The sequence below is a fragment of the Periophthalmus magnuspinnatus genome, chromosome 24 (genome assembly GCF_009829125.3).
Source record: "Periophthalmus magnuspinnatus isolate fPerMag1 chromosome 24, fPerMag1.2.pri, whole genome shotgun sequence".
Taxonomy (NCBI): Eukaryota; Metazoa; Chordata; class Actinopteri; order Gobiiformes; family Gobiidae; genus Periophthalmus; species Periophthalmus magnuspinnatus.
In genome coordinates this window covers 1,981,892-1,998,256 of record NC_047149.1, presented here as the reverse complement: position 1 = coordinate 1,998,256, position 16,365 = coordinate 1,981,892, and the positions used below count along the sequence as shown (strand labels likewise).

The 16,365-nt window shown below is 42.4% G+C and overlaps 1 protein-coding gene across 1 annotated transcript in view; it reads left to right on the top strand.

Moving 5' to 3' along the window:
* Positions 1–16,365, top strand: part of ift172 (intraflagellar transport 172) — a 37,274-nt gene that overhangs the window by 15,076 nt on the left and 5,833 nt on the right. Inside the window, exons 18-37 of the mRNA XM_033991098.2 lie at positions 702–791; positions 1,814–1,911; positions 4,067–4,202; positions 4,460–4,576; positions 5,481–5,623; positions 6,699–6,792; positions 7,530–7,594; positions 7,995–8,175; positions 8,729–8,838; positions 9,011–9,140; positions 10,423–10,521; positions 10,603–10,712; positions 11,272–11,335; positions 11,420–11,506; positions 11,589–11,705; positions 12,713–12,823; positions 13,433–13,552; positions 13,866–13,961; positions 14,133–14,192; positions 14,646–14,744. Coding sequence (XP_033846989.2) covers positions 702–791; positions 1,814–1,911; positions 4,067–4,202; positions 4,460–4,576; positions 5,481–5,623; positions 6,699–6,792; positions 7,530–7,594; positions 7,995–8,175; positions 8,729–8,838; positions 9,011–9,140; positions 10,423–10,521; positions 10,603–10,712; positions 11,272–11,335; positions 11,420–11,506; positions 11,589–11,705; positions 12,713–12,823; positions 13,433–13,552; positions 13,866–13,961; positions 14,133–14,192; positions 14,646–14,744 — 2,127 coding nt within the window. The remainder of the gene's footprint in view (positions 1–701; positions 792–1,813; positions 1,912–4,066; positions 4,203–4,459; positions 4,577–5,480; positions 5,624–6,698; positions 6,793–7,529; positions 7,595–7,994; positions 8,176–8,728; positions 8,839–9,010; positions 9,141–10,422; positions 10,522–10,602; positions 10,713–11,271; positions 11,336–11,419; positions 11,507–11,588; positions 11,706–12,712; positions 12,824–13,432; positions 13,553–13,865; positions 13,962–14,132; positions 14,193–14,645; positions 14,745–16,365) is intronic.

Here is a 16,365-nt window from a genome sequence, read left to right as displayed (position 1 = left end):
TCGGGCAGGTACTTCGATAGGCACATCAAAGGGTGTATTTGTCGAACTGGGACACGGCCAGAATCTGGAGACGCTCGAAGTCTGCGAATCATATGAGTCGGGTGCGTGTCTTGACCTCCGCCGAACCCCTGAGACTGACTCACCGAACCCCTAGGGTTCGATCGAACCCAGGTTAAGAACCACTGGTCTAAACCATGGCTCAACCAAGACTTAAGCCTTAGATTTTTTTTTGTTTTTTCAGTTCACTCATGATTTTGCAGACTTTGTATTATCTAATTTCTAACTTCACACACAGTTTTAGTGGTGATAAAAACTATTGCTGAGGAGTCAAACCTGTCCCAAAATAGCCCTGCATTCCTTCTGTCCATGTGTGGGAGTTTCATTTAGATAAGATTGGAGGAGGAAAATCTGCAGAAAAGGCACAAAACTAAACAATAAGGATGAGAACAGGGATTACAGCAGGAAAGAGGTGAGTTTCGGAGTTTAGAATACAAAATTATATATTCAGATATGTCAGATGTTCTCCCAACCTCCTGCTGTAATATCCTTATGTCTCAGCTGCCCTCTCATCCTCCTGTATCCCTGTGTGTCAGATGCCCTTCCATCCTCCTATTTCCCTCTAGTGTTTAGAGGATCATTTTGATTGTGTGTAAAATGAAATAGGGCCCTCCAGATAAATGTACAATGTTTTTGTCCTGCAGGTGGCAGAGCAATTATATGTGAAAGGAGGACACATTAAAGACGCCATCGACATGTTCACAGCTGCTGGGCGCTGGGAAGATGCGCACAAGGTTGTTTTACCACTACTACTAAAAATAATATATCAGTTTTATATAGGGCATGTCAACAAACTCAAAGATGCTTTACAAAGTGCACTGAAAAATAAACTCTTACTGTTAAAAAGGTTTGGCATGACAATGCATGCTAATGAACAGACCTACAACATGAATTTAAACACACCAGAATTACACATTCCACTCATTGGACAGTTCCTATTATACTGCACCATCCAAAATATTGCACATTCCACTCATTGCACAATTCCCTCAATTGCACATTATAGTCATTGCACAGTTCCCATTATTGCACCATCCAAAATATTGCACATTACACTCCTTGCACATTACACTCCTTGCACATTACACTCATTGCACAATACTCTCATTGCACAGTTCCCATTATTGCACCATCTAAAATATTGCACATTACATTCATTGCACAGTCCCCATTATTTCAGTCAGTTTGGCCCATTCAAGACACTCACATTTTACATCCATACATGCAAATATGTCTCTACAAAAAGGTAAAATCACATTGCCTCTGTAGTTGATGCACATTTGACTATAACCAGTTTTTTGTGCTTTAAAAGAACTGTACATGGGAGATTACTACAGTTTTCCACCTTAGACAGATACATTCTGACCAAAGGTGGTCCATCTGTGGGGGGTCACAGGTCACCTCTGGTGATGGCTCATGTGGTCCTTGCTAAATTGTCTGTATACTTAATGTACTCCTTTAATGGTGGTGTTGTGAGAGAGTTTATAAATTTGGCACGCTCTTTTAAGGTTGACCATGTTGTTAAAGTCCAATATTCTATGCTTTTCAGAATGTGACAGTGGGAAATAGTTTTTTTATCAAGTATTTTTAGGCCTCTTTTCTAGAGGTTTTATAGAGGCAGGAAAGAGACCAAGTAGTTAAACAATAGTCTATGTGAACAATAAACAATAGTCTTTTTTAGGCCCAATGTTGGGTATAAAAAAGTGATGCATTTGTAATAGATGTGCCTGTTCTGTGCCTCTGCTTTCTGATACAGTTGGCGGTGAAGTGTATGACTGAAGAGGAGGTCCGGGCATTGTACGTCACTAGAGCTCAGGAGCTGGAGAGAGACAACAAGTTTAAAGAGGCTGAACGGTAACACAGGAAAACACTAATATTGCTTTAAATAACTCAGTGGAGCAGGACTAATACTACCAATACTAGAATGCCTCCACGGTACCTCCGCATGCACCACCAGACTGCATGGAGTGCCGTCTGAACTCCTAACATATGTTTTACTATATGGAACTCCTCTCATATTTTTTACTATACGGAATACTAGCGGCCACCGGGCCGAAGCTGCACCGCGTGCAGTCTGAGCCTGGAGGAAGGTGCCACATATTGCCTCCAGACAAAATCCATTGGATTCTTGCTGGACCTTAGCACAAGCATCTGGAACAGGTGCAGTCTTAGGGAGGTTTACACTTGTAGTTTTACAAGCTTCACAAAGTGCTACACTGTGGTAATTATTCACTGACACCCGAAACGCAGTGTGCGAGCAAACAAGAGCCGAGCCTTCAGTGGCTGTGTTGCCTCCTGGAGAGCAGAGTGACCACACACAAACAGCGAAGTCAGAGTGATCGCACACAGACAGTGAGTGCAGAGTGCTCGCACACAGACAGAGAGTGCAGAGTGCTCGCACACAGACAGAGAGTGCAGAGTGGTCGCACACAGACAGAGAGTGCAGAGTGATTGCACACAGAGAGTGCAGAGTGACGGCACACAGACAGAAAGCAGACTGACTGCACACAGACAGCGAGTGCAGAGTGATCACACACAGACAGCGAGTGCAGAGTGATCACACACAGACAGCGAGTGCAGAGTGATCACACACGGACAGAGAGTGCAGAGTGATCACATACGGACAGAGAGTGCAGAGTGATCACATACGGACAGAGAGTGCAGAGTGATCACATACGGACAGAGAGTGCAGAGTGATCACATACGGACAGAGAGTGCAGAGTGACCACACACACACAGAGTGCAGAGGAGCAGCTGCGGTCTCTGTGTTTCTCTTCGGTGAAGTCTAGAGCAAAGTATAGCCAAAAGAACAGATCGACCCAGGCAAAAAAATTGCTGAATATGTTTACCTTCACTGCCTCTAGGCTGGTCGGGTCAGACTGAAAAAAAGAAAAAGGAAAAAAAGTCTACAATCACTGTCAATCCGAGCCAGTCTTCCCCCTGATGTTTAATGCATGGTGGGCATCTTTTGTGAATCTAGTCCTCAGGAAGCATCAATAAATGCATTCACTGCCCAAGCCTCAAGCGAGAAAAATACACTTGGAGCATTTGGGTTGAGGAGTGGTCTCGGCTGCGACCCAGCACGCACGGCTATGCGGCTCATGGGTCTGAGCACTCCAATCTGCTAAACCAGGAGCACAAGTGAAATAAGCCTGGCATCTTTCAGCACAGGGCACCTCCCTCTCCTTTCCACTCCATAATGCTTGCAGTGTGTTTCAGGCATCACTCCCCACCTGGTGATGGTAAGATACATCTGTAGCCACAGCTGCCCTGGGACAGACTGTCGAAACAGAGGCCCCTTGATCAATATGAAGTATGCCACAGTGTCTGTCATCACTGAGGCATTGGCAAATCCTTGTGTCCCAGGCTGAAAATAGACTGGGTCATGGACTAAACCAGAATTCTAAGGATAAACCAGCTCTGAACAAGGAAGAAGGAACAATAAAGCTGAAGTACTAAACGTGTTTCTCATAGATTAGTCAAATCTGATTTTCCTTCATAAAGTGTCCTGCAGAAGCAGAACTTTGAACACACTTATCATTGATCTAATTTTGAAACAGTAATAGCCATTTGAGTCACTATATGATGCTTTAGGCTGCAAGCTGAAGGCAAGGGATCATACACCTCACTTCACTTTTCAGTCTTTAAAAACTGTTCTAAAACCTAGTGATGGTTTATTCACAGTGTAAGTCCTGGTTTAGGCATGTTTTGCACTGGTCTAGTCCTTGTTTAGTCCTGCTGTCCCAGTTCAGTCCCGGTTTAGACCCAGGGTAAATTTAGTCCTTGCATGTGAATAATAATAGTAATGTGCTAAAGGGTTTGTGGACTGTGAGAACTAGGATCAAGTTTTCTAGATTTAAATGCTTCCTCCTCTCACTGCTTGAAAACTAGATACCAGCTTTAAGAAGGACTAAAGCAGGGTTAACTGGGGACTAAAGTGTGTTTAAACCAGGTCTATTTCCTTCTGTTAGTTTCTGATGTATTTCAAAATGGCGTCTTGTGCCTCTAGCTTGTATTCGACAGTGAAGCAGCCGGATTTGGCCATCACGATGTACAAGAAGAACCGAATGTTCGACGATGTCATCAGACTCGTGGCCAAGCACCACCCAGACCTGCTGAGCGAGACCCACCTGCACCTTGCCAAGGTAACAGAGACTAAACCGGGTCTAAATATGGAGTAAACCAGGACTAAAGCAGGTCTATAACTGGACTAAACTGAGACTAAACTGAGACTAAACAAGGACTAAACCAGGGTAAAACAGGACTAAAACAGGATTTACACTGGGACTAAACGAGGTCTAAACCATAACTAAATATGGACTAAACTGAGAATAGACCAGGGCAAAACCAAAGCTTAAGCAGGTATAAACCAGAACTAAACATTGTACACATGTGTTTATAGGAGTTGGAGTTAGAGTCTCGGTTCTCAGAGGCTGAGTATCATTTCATGGAGGCTGGAGAATGCAAGGCAGCAATCAACATGTACAGAGTCAAGAGCATGTGGGAGGAGGCTCATCGGGTCAGTACCTGCATATACCTGTCTATATAACCTGTTTGTAGCTATATAAGTCTGAGGGTTTATTACACTTTATTACACTTGCCCTCTCCGTGGGCATAGCAGAGGGAAAAAGTAATGATTCAAAACAGTACTGTAAATATGTATTAAGGGTTAGGACACTGCTGGGGCATGTATGCTTCGTTTGAAGGAGCCCATATTCAGAAAGAATATCAATCTGGTTTGAAATTAAAGTGCGTTTGACAGATTCATATATATTGTTAATTCTGATTTGGCTTGGAGAGATAGTGATAAATGTAGAGACAGTTTACACATAGGAAAGGCATTTCTGATAGATTTCACATTGATTTAACAAAATAAAGGTGCCATTTATGTGTATTTGTGAAATCATAACCATTGTGTCATTCAGAAATGTTTTGGCCCTTGTTAACATGATGTTGCTGCGTAAGATATCTCTATATATGTCTCCTGCCTGTGTCCAACCAGGAAGTAAAATCATAATCTTCACCAAAATTACAAAACTAGAAAAGACTGGGTAAGATTTTAGTAAAATCTTAAATATAATGATTATATATATATATATATATATATATATATATATATATATATATATATATATATATATATATAAAATACTATTTTTAAGAAAAATGAGTATGAGTCTGACCTCACAAATGCACTAACTTCTGAAGTGTTTGTGTTTGCTGCAGTCAGCCTGCACAGATGGTTAATACAAGCCTATTCATTTTTTTTCAATGTGCTACATGAGCTCAGTCAAGTCTGACCAGCTTTCCCATTGACAAACACAGAGACAGTGCTACAGACGTCCTCTTGGAGCTGCCATTGTGACCGTCCTCACATTGACACACAGCTGTGGTTTCGCAAGCTTTATTTTGTGTCATTGCAGATTGCGAAGAGTCAGGGCGGCGCTAACATACAGAAGCAGGTGACGTATCTGTGGGCAGAGAGTCTGGGAGGAGAGGCTGCTGTCAAACTACTGTCTCGCTTCAGTCTGCTGGAGTATGCCATCGAGTCAGCCTGCAACAACCTGTGAGACACACCCCTTTAAAACTCCTTTATGATCCTTTATATTCTGTATGGACCTTATGGTTCGTCATTCCCCAGTTTAAATCTGTTACCCAGTTTGTGTCATTCAGGCTAGTCCTTTTGCCTGATTATTTAACTCACCAGAAACAATTAAAATGGTAGATAGATCAAAATATTGTACCTCCCATACTCACCAAACACATTAAATATCACACTAAAGTCAGTTAGCCTGCATGTTTCTGTACATTGATCTGTTTGTTTAGGTTTATTAACGGTTAAATGTTGTGTTTTCGCAAACGTTTGGCTCATATTTAACTTAAAGGACCCATATCATGCCATTTTTCTAATTTAAGTTATATTATTGTTTCCTCATCAAAGACATACCCAGAGTTTTGTTTTGCTGTCCTGCATATTTGGGAGTTCTTCTCTCAAACAGAAACCCACATGACATCACAAGGAGGAAAGTGCTCCACTGAGTTTTTAAACTCCACACACCTTCACTAGAATCATTGTTTGTATTATTTCATCCCTGGAATTTCCAATCTGTATTGAACAAAAGGTAAAAGGAGCTGTTAACTTGGAAACTAACATTTAGTGACATCACAACATGGAACAAAGCACTTTCGAGACACAGACAGACTAATAATAAAGTGCTACTCAAACATGTGTGAATGAAAAAAAACACAACTCCAGGTCTGTTTTTGAGGAGGTAATAACATTCTAACATGACTTAAAGCTCACAAGAGTCACAAGAGTCACAAGAGTCACTTTTGCGTACCATAGGAGTTTTAATATAAACCTGTAAAAACTAAAGGAAACTGATAAGATAAGATAAGATATGCCTTTATTAGTCCTACAGTGGGAAAATTCCAGTGTTGCACCGCACAGTTAAAGAACAGAAGGAAAATGGTACATGCAATGGCATATTAGATGTAGTTTATTTTGCCGTAAAAAGCAACCAATGTTGAATTTTTATGCAAATGTCAGTCCTTCATTAGTGCTTTATGGTCCTTTGTAATCCTGTATGATCTGTATAAATTACTATACACTGCTGGTGTTTGTTCTCTGTTTGTTTCAGGAGATTCGATTTTGCTTTTGAACTGGCCAATCTTGCCGCCAAAGACAAGATCCCTGAGGTGCATCTGAAGACCGCCCTCTACCTGGAGGATGAGGTACTGACACCTTATGGCTGTACCCCTGTGCCACAGCTGCCCTGGGGCAGTTTTATGGAGAGAAGTGGCTGTTTCACCACTCACAAACAGGGGCTCACTGAATGAAGTCAGGTCAGACTTTTGACCAAATAACATACAAAATTAAAGCAGACTTACTGTGCTTGTCTCTGCTATATAGTTATAATCTATGACACCCATGGATTATTATATTTATTTAGACATTTTAAATCATAATATTGATCTAAAACAACTTGGTAAAGTTAACAAGCAACAACAGCAAATCTCCGCATAATGTCGGCCCCTCCTATGGATAGCTGCACATCACACTAGCATATATTTTTCATTGGTACTAAAATGACTATGCGACACTACCGAATGAGATGTGTATCATCGATTAACAGAAAACTGGAGATCACAGTAAGTTCACAGCAGTGGGTGTGTAATGGTGGTGGTGAAAGCAGGGTAAATCAGAGTTTACTTTACTCTCATGTTGAATACATGAGAGTAAAGTTTAAAACATGCATGAATCACTCCAAATACAACTTCAGAGGGTAAATGAGAAGAAACAACTATAACAGGGTTAAAAGCTCTAAAAAAAGACCATTTGCATTATAGGTCAGCTTTAAAGGAAGTGTTTTTTTGTCACATTAGAAAAGGTGTTTTGCTCAAGGACACAACATAAAACAATGTGGATCAGATAAATGTATTTCTTATCCTGACTTTATGTGTTTGTCCAGGGCAAGTTTGCTGAAGCCGAAGCGGAATTTATAAAAGCAGGAAAACCCAGAGAAGCTGTGCTCATGTAAGTCTGACCCAGAGAGACTGAACTAGGACTGGACCAGGACTTAAACAGGACTGAACCAGACTGAACCAGGATGAGACCAGGGCTAAACCAGGACTGGACCAGGACTGGACCAGGACTGGACCAGGACTGGACCAGGACTGGACCAGGACTCAACCAGGACTCAACCAGGACTCAACCAGGACTCAACCAGGACTCAACCAGGACTCAACCAGGACTCAACCAGGACTCAGCTAGAATTGGACAGAGGCTAGACCAGGACTGAACCAAGACTAGACCAAGACAAGAGTCATAAAAGAGCATGAGTTGGGACTAAACCTAAACTATTATTGCACCCAACTAAATTCCACATAATTATAATGTTCATGTTTGAGTCTGAGTGCATCGTGTTATGTTCCAGGTACATTCACACCAAAGACTGGTCGAGTGCTCAGAGGGTGGCAGAGACTCATGAGCCTGACAGTGTGAATGAGGTCTTAGAATCTCAAGCCAAAGTCTGCTTCACTAAGAGGGACTTCCAGAGAGCAGAAACACTACTGCTGCGAGCCCAGAGACCGGACCTCACTGTGCAGTTCTATAAGGTACTACAGGGTCCTGGTTTGGTCCTGGTCTAGTCATGGTCTAGTCATGGTATAGTCCTGCTTTAGTTCTGCTTTAGTGCTGATTTGGTCTAGTCCTGGTAAAGGTCTGTTTTCGCCAGGACTAAACCTTGGCTTAGTCCTGGCTTAGTCCTGGCTTAGTCCTGGCTTAGTCCTGGCTTAGTCCTGGCTTAGTCCTGGCTTAGTCCTGGCTTAGTCCTGGCTTAGTCCTGGCTTAGTCCTGGCTTAGTCCTGGCTTAGTCCTGGCTTAGTCCTGGCTTAGTCCTGGCTTAGTCCTGGCTTAGTCCTGGCTTAGTCCTGGCTTAGTCCTGCTTTAGTCCTGGCTTAGTCCTGCTTTAGTCCTGGTGTAGTCCTGGTATAGTCCTGGATAAGATCAGAGGGGACTTCCAGAGAGCAGAGACGCTACTACGAGCCCAGAGACCAGATCTAACTGTGTAATTCTACAAGGTCCTAGTTTAGTCCTGGTCTAGTCCTGGTCTAGTCCTACTTTGGTCCAGGTGTAGTCCTAGTCTAAACCTGATCTCTCTGCTCACAGGAGGCTGGGATGTGGAGTGATGCCATGAGGATCTGTAAAGAGTATCTCCCAAACAAACTGTCCAAACTTCAGGAGGAGTATGAGCAGGAAGCCTCTCAGAAGGGCAACAAGTAGGTTTTTTGCCACCTGTTTGTCATTGGACATGACATTGCTTTGATGAGAGTATTTCATGCAATGAGATCCATGGAGACGGGCAGTTGACCAGAAACGTTACACTGTGAATTGTGTATGAACACAGCAGTAGAAGAGGATGAGATTTCTAGATATGTGCTCTTGTTTCAGTGGAGTGGAGGCCATTTTGGAGCAGGCTCGTGAGTGGGAGACGACTGGAGAATATTCCAGGGCCGTGGATTGTTACCTCAAAGTGAAAGATGACAAAAACAACAAACTGATGGAGAGATGCTGGATGAAGGTGCACACTCTAAGCCAGGGGTCACCAACCCTGTGCCCGCGGGCGCCATGTCGCCCCCAAGCCCCACATGAGTCGCCCGCAGACGGTTCTAAAAATAGCACAACTCACTAATGAGCTGCATCTAAAATTACATTTTATTCTGTTGCTATTTTTTTTTAATCACTCTTGCGTTTATATAGATTTAAAAATGACAATATCTTAAACATATGTTCATTATACGTGAAGTTTAGATAAGTTAAGGTGAACTTTGACCTACTCACTTCAAAGGTCAGTATTGTGCCCGTGACAAAACCAGTGCTCTGCTCGCGAGCGCTGTGAGGATGCGCTGAAAGCAGTTTCTTACTCCAAAACATGATAGAAAATAAAGAGATCACTTTCATAACGATTTAAGACAGTAAAAGAAACCTGCGCGTCTCTCATCTGCGGAGCGACTGGTGACGGCAAAGACACAATGTGGAGGGACACTTCACTACGTCCCACAAAATCCACACTAACTACCCACGGGGACGCACACTCCCCATGGGGCACTATGGGCAGAACAAGCCCAGAGCTAAACGCAGCTTTGGGGAAACAACAGGCTTTTTTCACGACACCGGTGGAAAAAGTCACACAACGCAACCGAGATTTATTTAAAAATATGTAAGCTTATTTTTCTTTAACATTACATAATTGATAACTTTATGAAACATGGTGCAATGTATATTATTTATGTTTTGTTAAAAAGGTTTGTCAGTGGATAGTGAAAATGGGACACTTTTCCTATGAGATGTAGTGATGTAAGTGTCATCTGGAAATTTAACAATTACTAAGATCAGTAAAGTTAAAGTGCTGAATACTGATTTTTTTTCCCTCCTTGCTCATTGTTTGATAATTATTTTGAGAAATCATTAATGTGATCAGTGTCTTGTAACGTGATCAGTGTGTTCACATAGATGATTATCATTTATCATTATTAATAATGTATAACTAAAGGCAAACTGAGAAAATGTGTTATTTCAGAAGAGCGTCTCAAACTGGTCGCCCTTCGTACGACTCAGTGCCATAAAGTAGCTCTCAGGTTAAAAAAGGTTGGTGACCCCTGCTCTAAGCCATCTCCTGTTTAGAGTGTTTTATAAAACAGCAATGGACCTTTGAGTAATATGGTATATCTCAGCAGAATACCACACTCTGGTGTGCATTGGCCTGAAGACTGTACCTGTTTCAGCACCTCCCTCTGATGGACAGTCATACAGGATTCATTGAACCATTGTTGCATTCCTAACTTTCTCTTTCCTCTTTTCAGGCGGCTGAACTCTCCATAAAGTTCCTGAACCGAGATCGAACAGTGGAAGTGGTACGGCTCGTGGGCCCTCGCCTCTCGAAGCTTCGACAGTTCAAAGCCGTGAGCCCAAGTGTTAATAAAATTGATTATTTTTCCTCTTTTGGGGTTTTTTAATGTATTTTCTAAACATTTTGGACCAAGGCAGCAGAGCTGTACCTGAACGTGGACCTGATCAAAGAAGCCATTGACGTTTTCATCGATGGAGAAGAGTGGAACAAAGCAAAACGAGTGGCCAAAGAGCTAGAGCCCACGTGAGAAAAACGTTCCACAAAAACTCTTATTTTAAAGATTGTGTATTACACAAACTTGACTCTTGTGAGCTTTAAACCATGTTATAATGCTGTTATCTCCTCAAAAACAGACCTGGAGTTGTGTTTTGTTTCACTCACACAATTTTGAGTAATCCTTTATTATTAGTCTGTCTACATCTCCAAAGCTGTTCCACCTTGTGATGTCATAAAGTGGTAGTTTTCAATTTAACAGCTACATTTTTTTTTGTTCAATAGGGATTCAGTTGTCAGTTCCAGGATTGAAATGATCCAAATGATTCTAGTGAAGGTGTATGGAGTTTAAAAACACAGCGAAGCACTTCCTGTATTACCACATGACATCACAAGATGGAACGGAGTGTTTTCTGTTTGAGAGAAGAACTCAGCCTTAGTATATAGGGTTTGTGTGTTAAACATGTGTGAATGAAACAAAACACAACTCCAGGTCTGTTTGTGATGAAGAAACAACATTAGAACAGATCAGAAAACTGTGTGATATGGGCCCTTAAATAAACTGTCTAAAGTCTAAAATGGTTTTCAGACTGGAGAATTATGTGGATCAGAAATACAAGGAGCATCTCAAAAAACAGGGGCAAGTTGAGTCGGTGAGACAAAAAATCTGATTTATATAAAGAAAAAAATTGTGTAAAATGAATGTAACTGACTGGTGTTCTGTTGTGGTTGGTCAGTTGGCCGGTATCGATGTGATGGCGGCGCTGGACTTGTACGCAGAGAGAGGCCAGTGGGACAAGTGCCTGGAGACCGCCTCCAAACAGGTACAAACTCATCTGTGTCAGATTTTTGTTTTATTGTCATCATTTTTTATTCTATATTCATGGTTTATGTTTTTTTTTGTAGAGCTTTAAGATCCTACATAAATACATCGCTCTGTATGCGACCCAGCTCATCAAAGAGGAGGAGCCTGTGCGAGCGCTGCAGCTGTATGTCACACATGGAGCTCCGCCCAATGTGCAGGTAATGCTAACAGTATGCTAATGCTTATGTAGAGAATATTCTCATATGTTAGAGTGATGAAAAATCTAGACTATCAATGCCATAACAGTTAACAATTCAAAATGAAATATTCTAGTTATATTAGTTACGTATATAAAATATTCCAGTTTGTCCCGATGAAGGTTGAAAGGCTGAACTATTCATAAATTTAAGTTTTTATATAAAGACATGGTCTGGTCTGAATACAGAGTCTTATTGTCATGGATTGAGTCTATGTATTTGTACATGTATGCATGTATGTGTGTATGTATGTCTATGTATATATGTATATGTAATATATATGTATACATGATATGTAGGTGTGTATATATGGTATGTATCTGTGCATATATATGTGTGTATATGTGTATAGGTATATATGTATTCTTTTTTTTCCTCTCTTTTCCCCTATTCTTTTTTTCCTTCAACCGAATAGAAAGCATAAACGAAGCGTTTGATTTGTGTCCTGAAGATAGAGGTGGGACTTGACAAATTTTCTTCTACCCTCTCCTTTTCAAGCTTATATAAGAACAGATTGTGAGATGTGCTTTAGGTGTACCTGTGCTCGAAATAAATAAATAAAATACAATAAAATGGTCTAATCTAGTAATTTAGCACATGTAGTAATGTTTTTAACACATATTTTTGCCTTCTTCAAAACAGTTCATTTGTGTAAACCAAAGAAGAGAGCGATTTAACTTCATTTTTTCAGTTCACAGAATAAGGAACTAGTTGATATCATGTTAAAAACAATGACAGCTTCCAGCAAAGTTACTTACCACCACTGGAAAAACGTGTCCTCTATCTACAGGTTAAGCCCAGGTTCAGCTGTGATCCTCATACCTTTGTTTAAACTGTAAGAGCACAGGCTACATATTAAATTTTTTATCTATTTTTGAAGGATGTTGTACCTTGTTCAAAACAGTTTCTTGGTAGATACTGAGCTCAGTGGATGATAAACGTCTTTGCTTTTGTTTTTATTCTTTCAGAACTTTAACATCTATAAGCGCGTGTTTGTGGATGTGGTGAGCCTCCCAGACACAGACTCAGCTGAGGCCTATCGCGTTTGGGCCGACCTGCGTGACTTCCTGTTTCAGCTGGTACTAAACTTCAACATCCTACAGCAGACTTCCATAAGCTCCATTCACACATGCAGCCTGACCCAGGAATTTACCTGCATTTGGTTACGTGCTTTTCACATTCAATTTAAAGTTACAGGTCAGATCTGTGGAGAGGTGATCCACTTTAACAGTATGAATGCATGTTTTTCAAGGTATTGTTGTGCAATAAAGACATAATTGGGCAAATATATAACATGGAATTAAATGCCTCACTGTTGAACATATCAGGCAGTGCAGTAACATCTCCACAACGACAAGCAGGTAAAACAGAAAAGTTACATAGTATACCTTTAAGTAGCAAAAAAGAAAAATATAAAATCTGTCAACTGGAGAAAACATTGTAGGTGTGAAGACGTTGGCTGCTCGTCCAAGTCACTTCTTCAGTTTTGATCAGATTACTGCTGGACACTGCCTTATATCTGTCTGAAGGAGGAACTGTGCCTTTAAGTGTGAACAGAGCAATTCGGCAATGTTCTGGGGCTGATGCATGTGTGAATAGGGGTCACTACTGAGGCATTTTGTATCCGGCAATTTACTCGGACCTCTGTGTGAATGGGGCCATAGACACTGACGTTTATGTGTTTTTAGTGTGATAACGTCTCGAAATCAGCCGAAGCGAACTCCCCAGTGCACTACGACTTTGAACAGATGCTTTTGATCGCTCATTACTATGCCACAAGATCAGCAGCTAAAGGAGTCGAACAACTGGTACCAGTATCCTCTGCTCCTCTGACCCTCTCCTCTGCATCCTCTACTCCATCTGACCTTAGCCTCTGCATCCTCTGCTCCGTCTGACCCTGTACTGTGTATCCTCTGCTCCTCTGAGCTCTCCTCTGCATCCTCTGCTCCGTCTGACCCTGTACTCTGCATCCTCTGCTCCTCTAACCCTCTCCTCTACATCCTCTGCTCCGTCTGACCTTAACCTCTGCATCCTCTGCTCTGTCTGACCCTGTACTCTGCATCCTCTGCTCCATCTGACCCTTTCCTCTGTGTAATTCAAAATTTCTTGGTTCTCCTTCAGTCGAGTATCGCCTCTAGGTTGTCAGTGTCCCTCCTTCGTTACACTGAGATGATTCCTGCAGATAAAGCGTTCTTTGAGGCCGGTACACACTGCAGGGTAAGAACCATGTTTTGCATACATTTTTTAGGAACTTACTGTTTAAGCAATTAAGAATTAAAAATATTTAAGAAGAAGAGTCAATAGCTGAGAAGTACCTGGTCATTTGCGTCTCTCTAAATGTGAACTTTTTCATGATGATTCCTTTGTTGCTTTTGTGTTTGTGTCCAGGCCGAGGGCTGGGACAGCATGGCCTTTGTCTTCTTAAACCATTTCCTGGATCTCTGTAATGTGAGTGAATATTCAGTTGAATTCATGATTTGAGCACCTCAAAGGACTTATAAAGTATATTTCCAGTCCAGTTCTGGAACAGTATACCATCTCATATACACAATTCTGGTACACACAGAACTTTTAAAACATGCTCAGATCGTGGTTAAGTGAGAATCAAGTCTGTGACCATAATGTCCAAATGTCTCTATGCGGTTGTACTGCCTGCCACCTCTGTCATTATTGACTTAGGTCTATGTCTTGTGCTTTGCAGAATGCTGTTTCACCCAGCTTTTATATGGCTTTTTCACTTTTATATCTTTTTACCTTTTTGTATATAATGTAAATTTTGTCTTTTGTGATACAGTTGGAAATGAGCTGTATAGCAAATTCTGACACATTTAGAGAAATGTATTAATATGCATTTTCCCCAATCCAATAAATAAATACATTTTTCCTGATGTGTTTTTCCAGGCGATAGAGGAGGGGACTCTGAATGGACTGGATCATTCGGACTTCATCGACACAGACATTCCTTTTGAGGTTCCAGTGCCGAGCAAACTCTTTGTCTCTGTAAGAAACCTGTGAAATTAACCATTTAAAGCCCTGTTCACCTGACAGTAGCATGATGAAGTGCCAATGACAACTTGAACTATTCATTTTACTTAAAAAACTTAAGATCATTATATTTAAGAGTTTGCTAAAAATGTAAGACATTTTTTCCCATTTTTTGGGGTTCAGATTTTACTTCCTGGTTGGAAATCATGACATCGCGCTAAAGAATTACCTGACTGACCTACTTTACAACAGGTTTTACCCCACCAAATTAAGTACAAATTAGAGAATCATCTGTCAGACATAGTTGTTAAAGGGGACATATGTAAGTCAACTAATGTATCCACCCATCCATCCATTTTCTTCCGCTTATCCGGGGCTGGGTCGCGGGGGCAGCAGTCTAAGCAGGGACTCCCAGACTTCCCTCACTCCAGACACGTCCTCCAGCTCCTCCGGTGGGACCCCAAGGCGTTTCCAGATCAGCCGAGAGACATAGTCCCTCCAGCGTGTCCTGGGTCTTCCCCGGGGCCTCCTCCCGGTGGGACATGCCCAGAACACCTCCCTAGGGAGGCGTCCAGGAGGCATCCTGAGCAGATGCCCGAGCCACCTCAACTGGTTCCTCTCGACGTGTAGCAGTAGCGGCTCTACTCCGAGCTCCTCCCGTGTGACTGAGCTCCTCACCCTACGGAGGAAACCCATTCCAGCCGCTTGTATCTGCGACCTTGTCCTTTCGGTCATTATCCAGAGCTCATGACCATAGGTGAGGGTAGGAACGTAGATTGACCGATAAATCGAGAGCTTTGCCTTTGGACTCAGCTCCTTCTTTACCACAACGGACCGATACAGTGACCGCATCACTGCAGACGCTGCACCGATCCGCCTGTCAATCTCACGCTCCATCCTTCCCTCAGTCGTGAACAAGACCCCGAGATACTTGAACTCCTCCACTTGAGGCAGAGACTCACCACCCACCCGGAGAGGGCAAACCACCTTTTTCCGGTCGAGAACCATGGCCTCGGATCATCTGCAAACAGCGGAGATGAAATCCTGTGGTTCCCAAGCCAGACCCCCTCCAGCCCCTGGCTGAGCCTAGAAATTCTGTCCATAAATATAATGAACAGAACCGGTGACAAAGGGCAGCCCTGGCGGAGTCCAACATGCACCGGGAACAGTTCTGACTTACTGCCGGCAATGCAAACACAGCTCCTGCTCCGGTCATACAGGGACCAGACAGCCCTTAGCAAAGAGCCCCGGACCCCATACTCCCAGAGCACCCCCCAAAGGACACCACGAGGGACACGGTCGAATGCCTTCTCCAGATCCACAAAACACATGTGGACTGGTTGGGCAAACTCCCATGAACCCTCAAGAACCCGATGGAGAGTATAAAGCTGGTCCAGTGTTCTGCGCCAAAACACACTGCTCCTCTTGAATCCGAGGTTCGACTATCGGTCGGATTCTCCTCTCCAGTACCCTGGAATAGACTTTACTGGGAAGGCTGAGGAGTGTAATTCCCCTGTAATTGGAACACATCCTCCGGTCCCCCTTGTTACACAGAGGGACCACCCAGTCTGCCATTCCACAGGTACTGTCCCCGACCGCCACGCAATGTTGCAGAGACGTGTCAGCCAAGACAGCC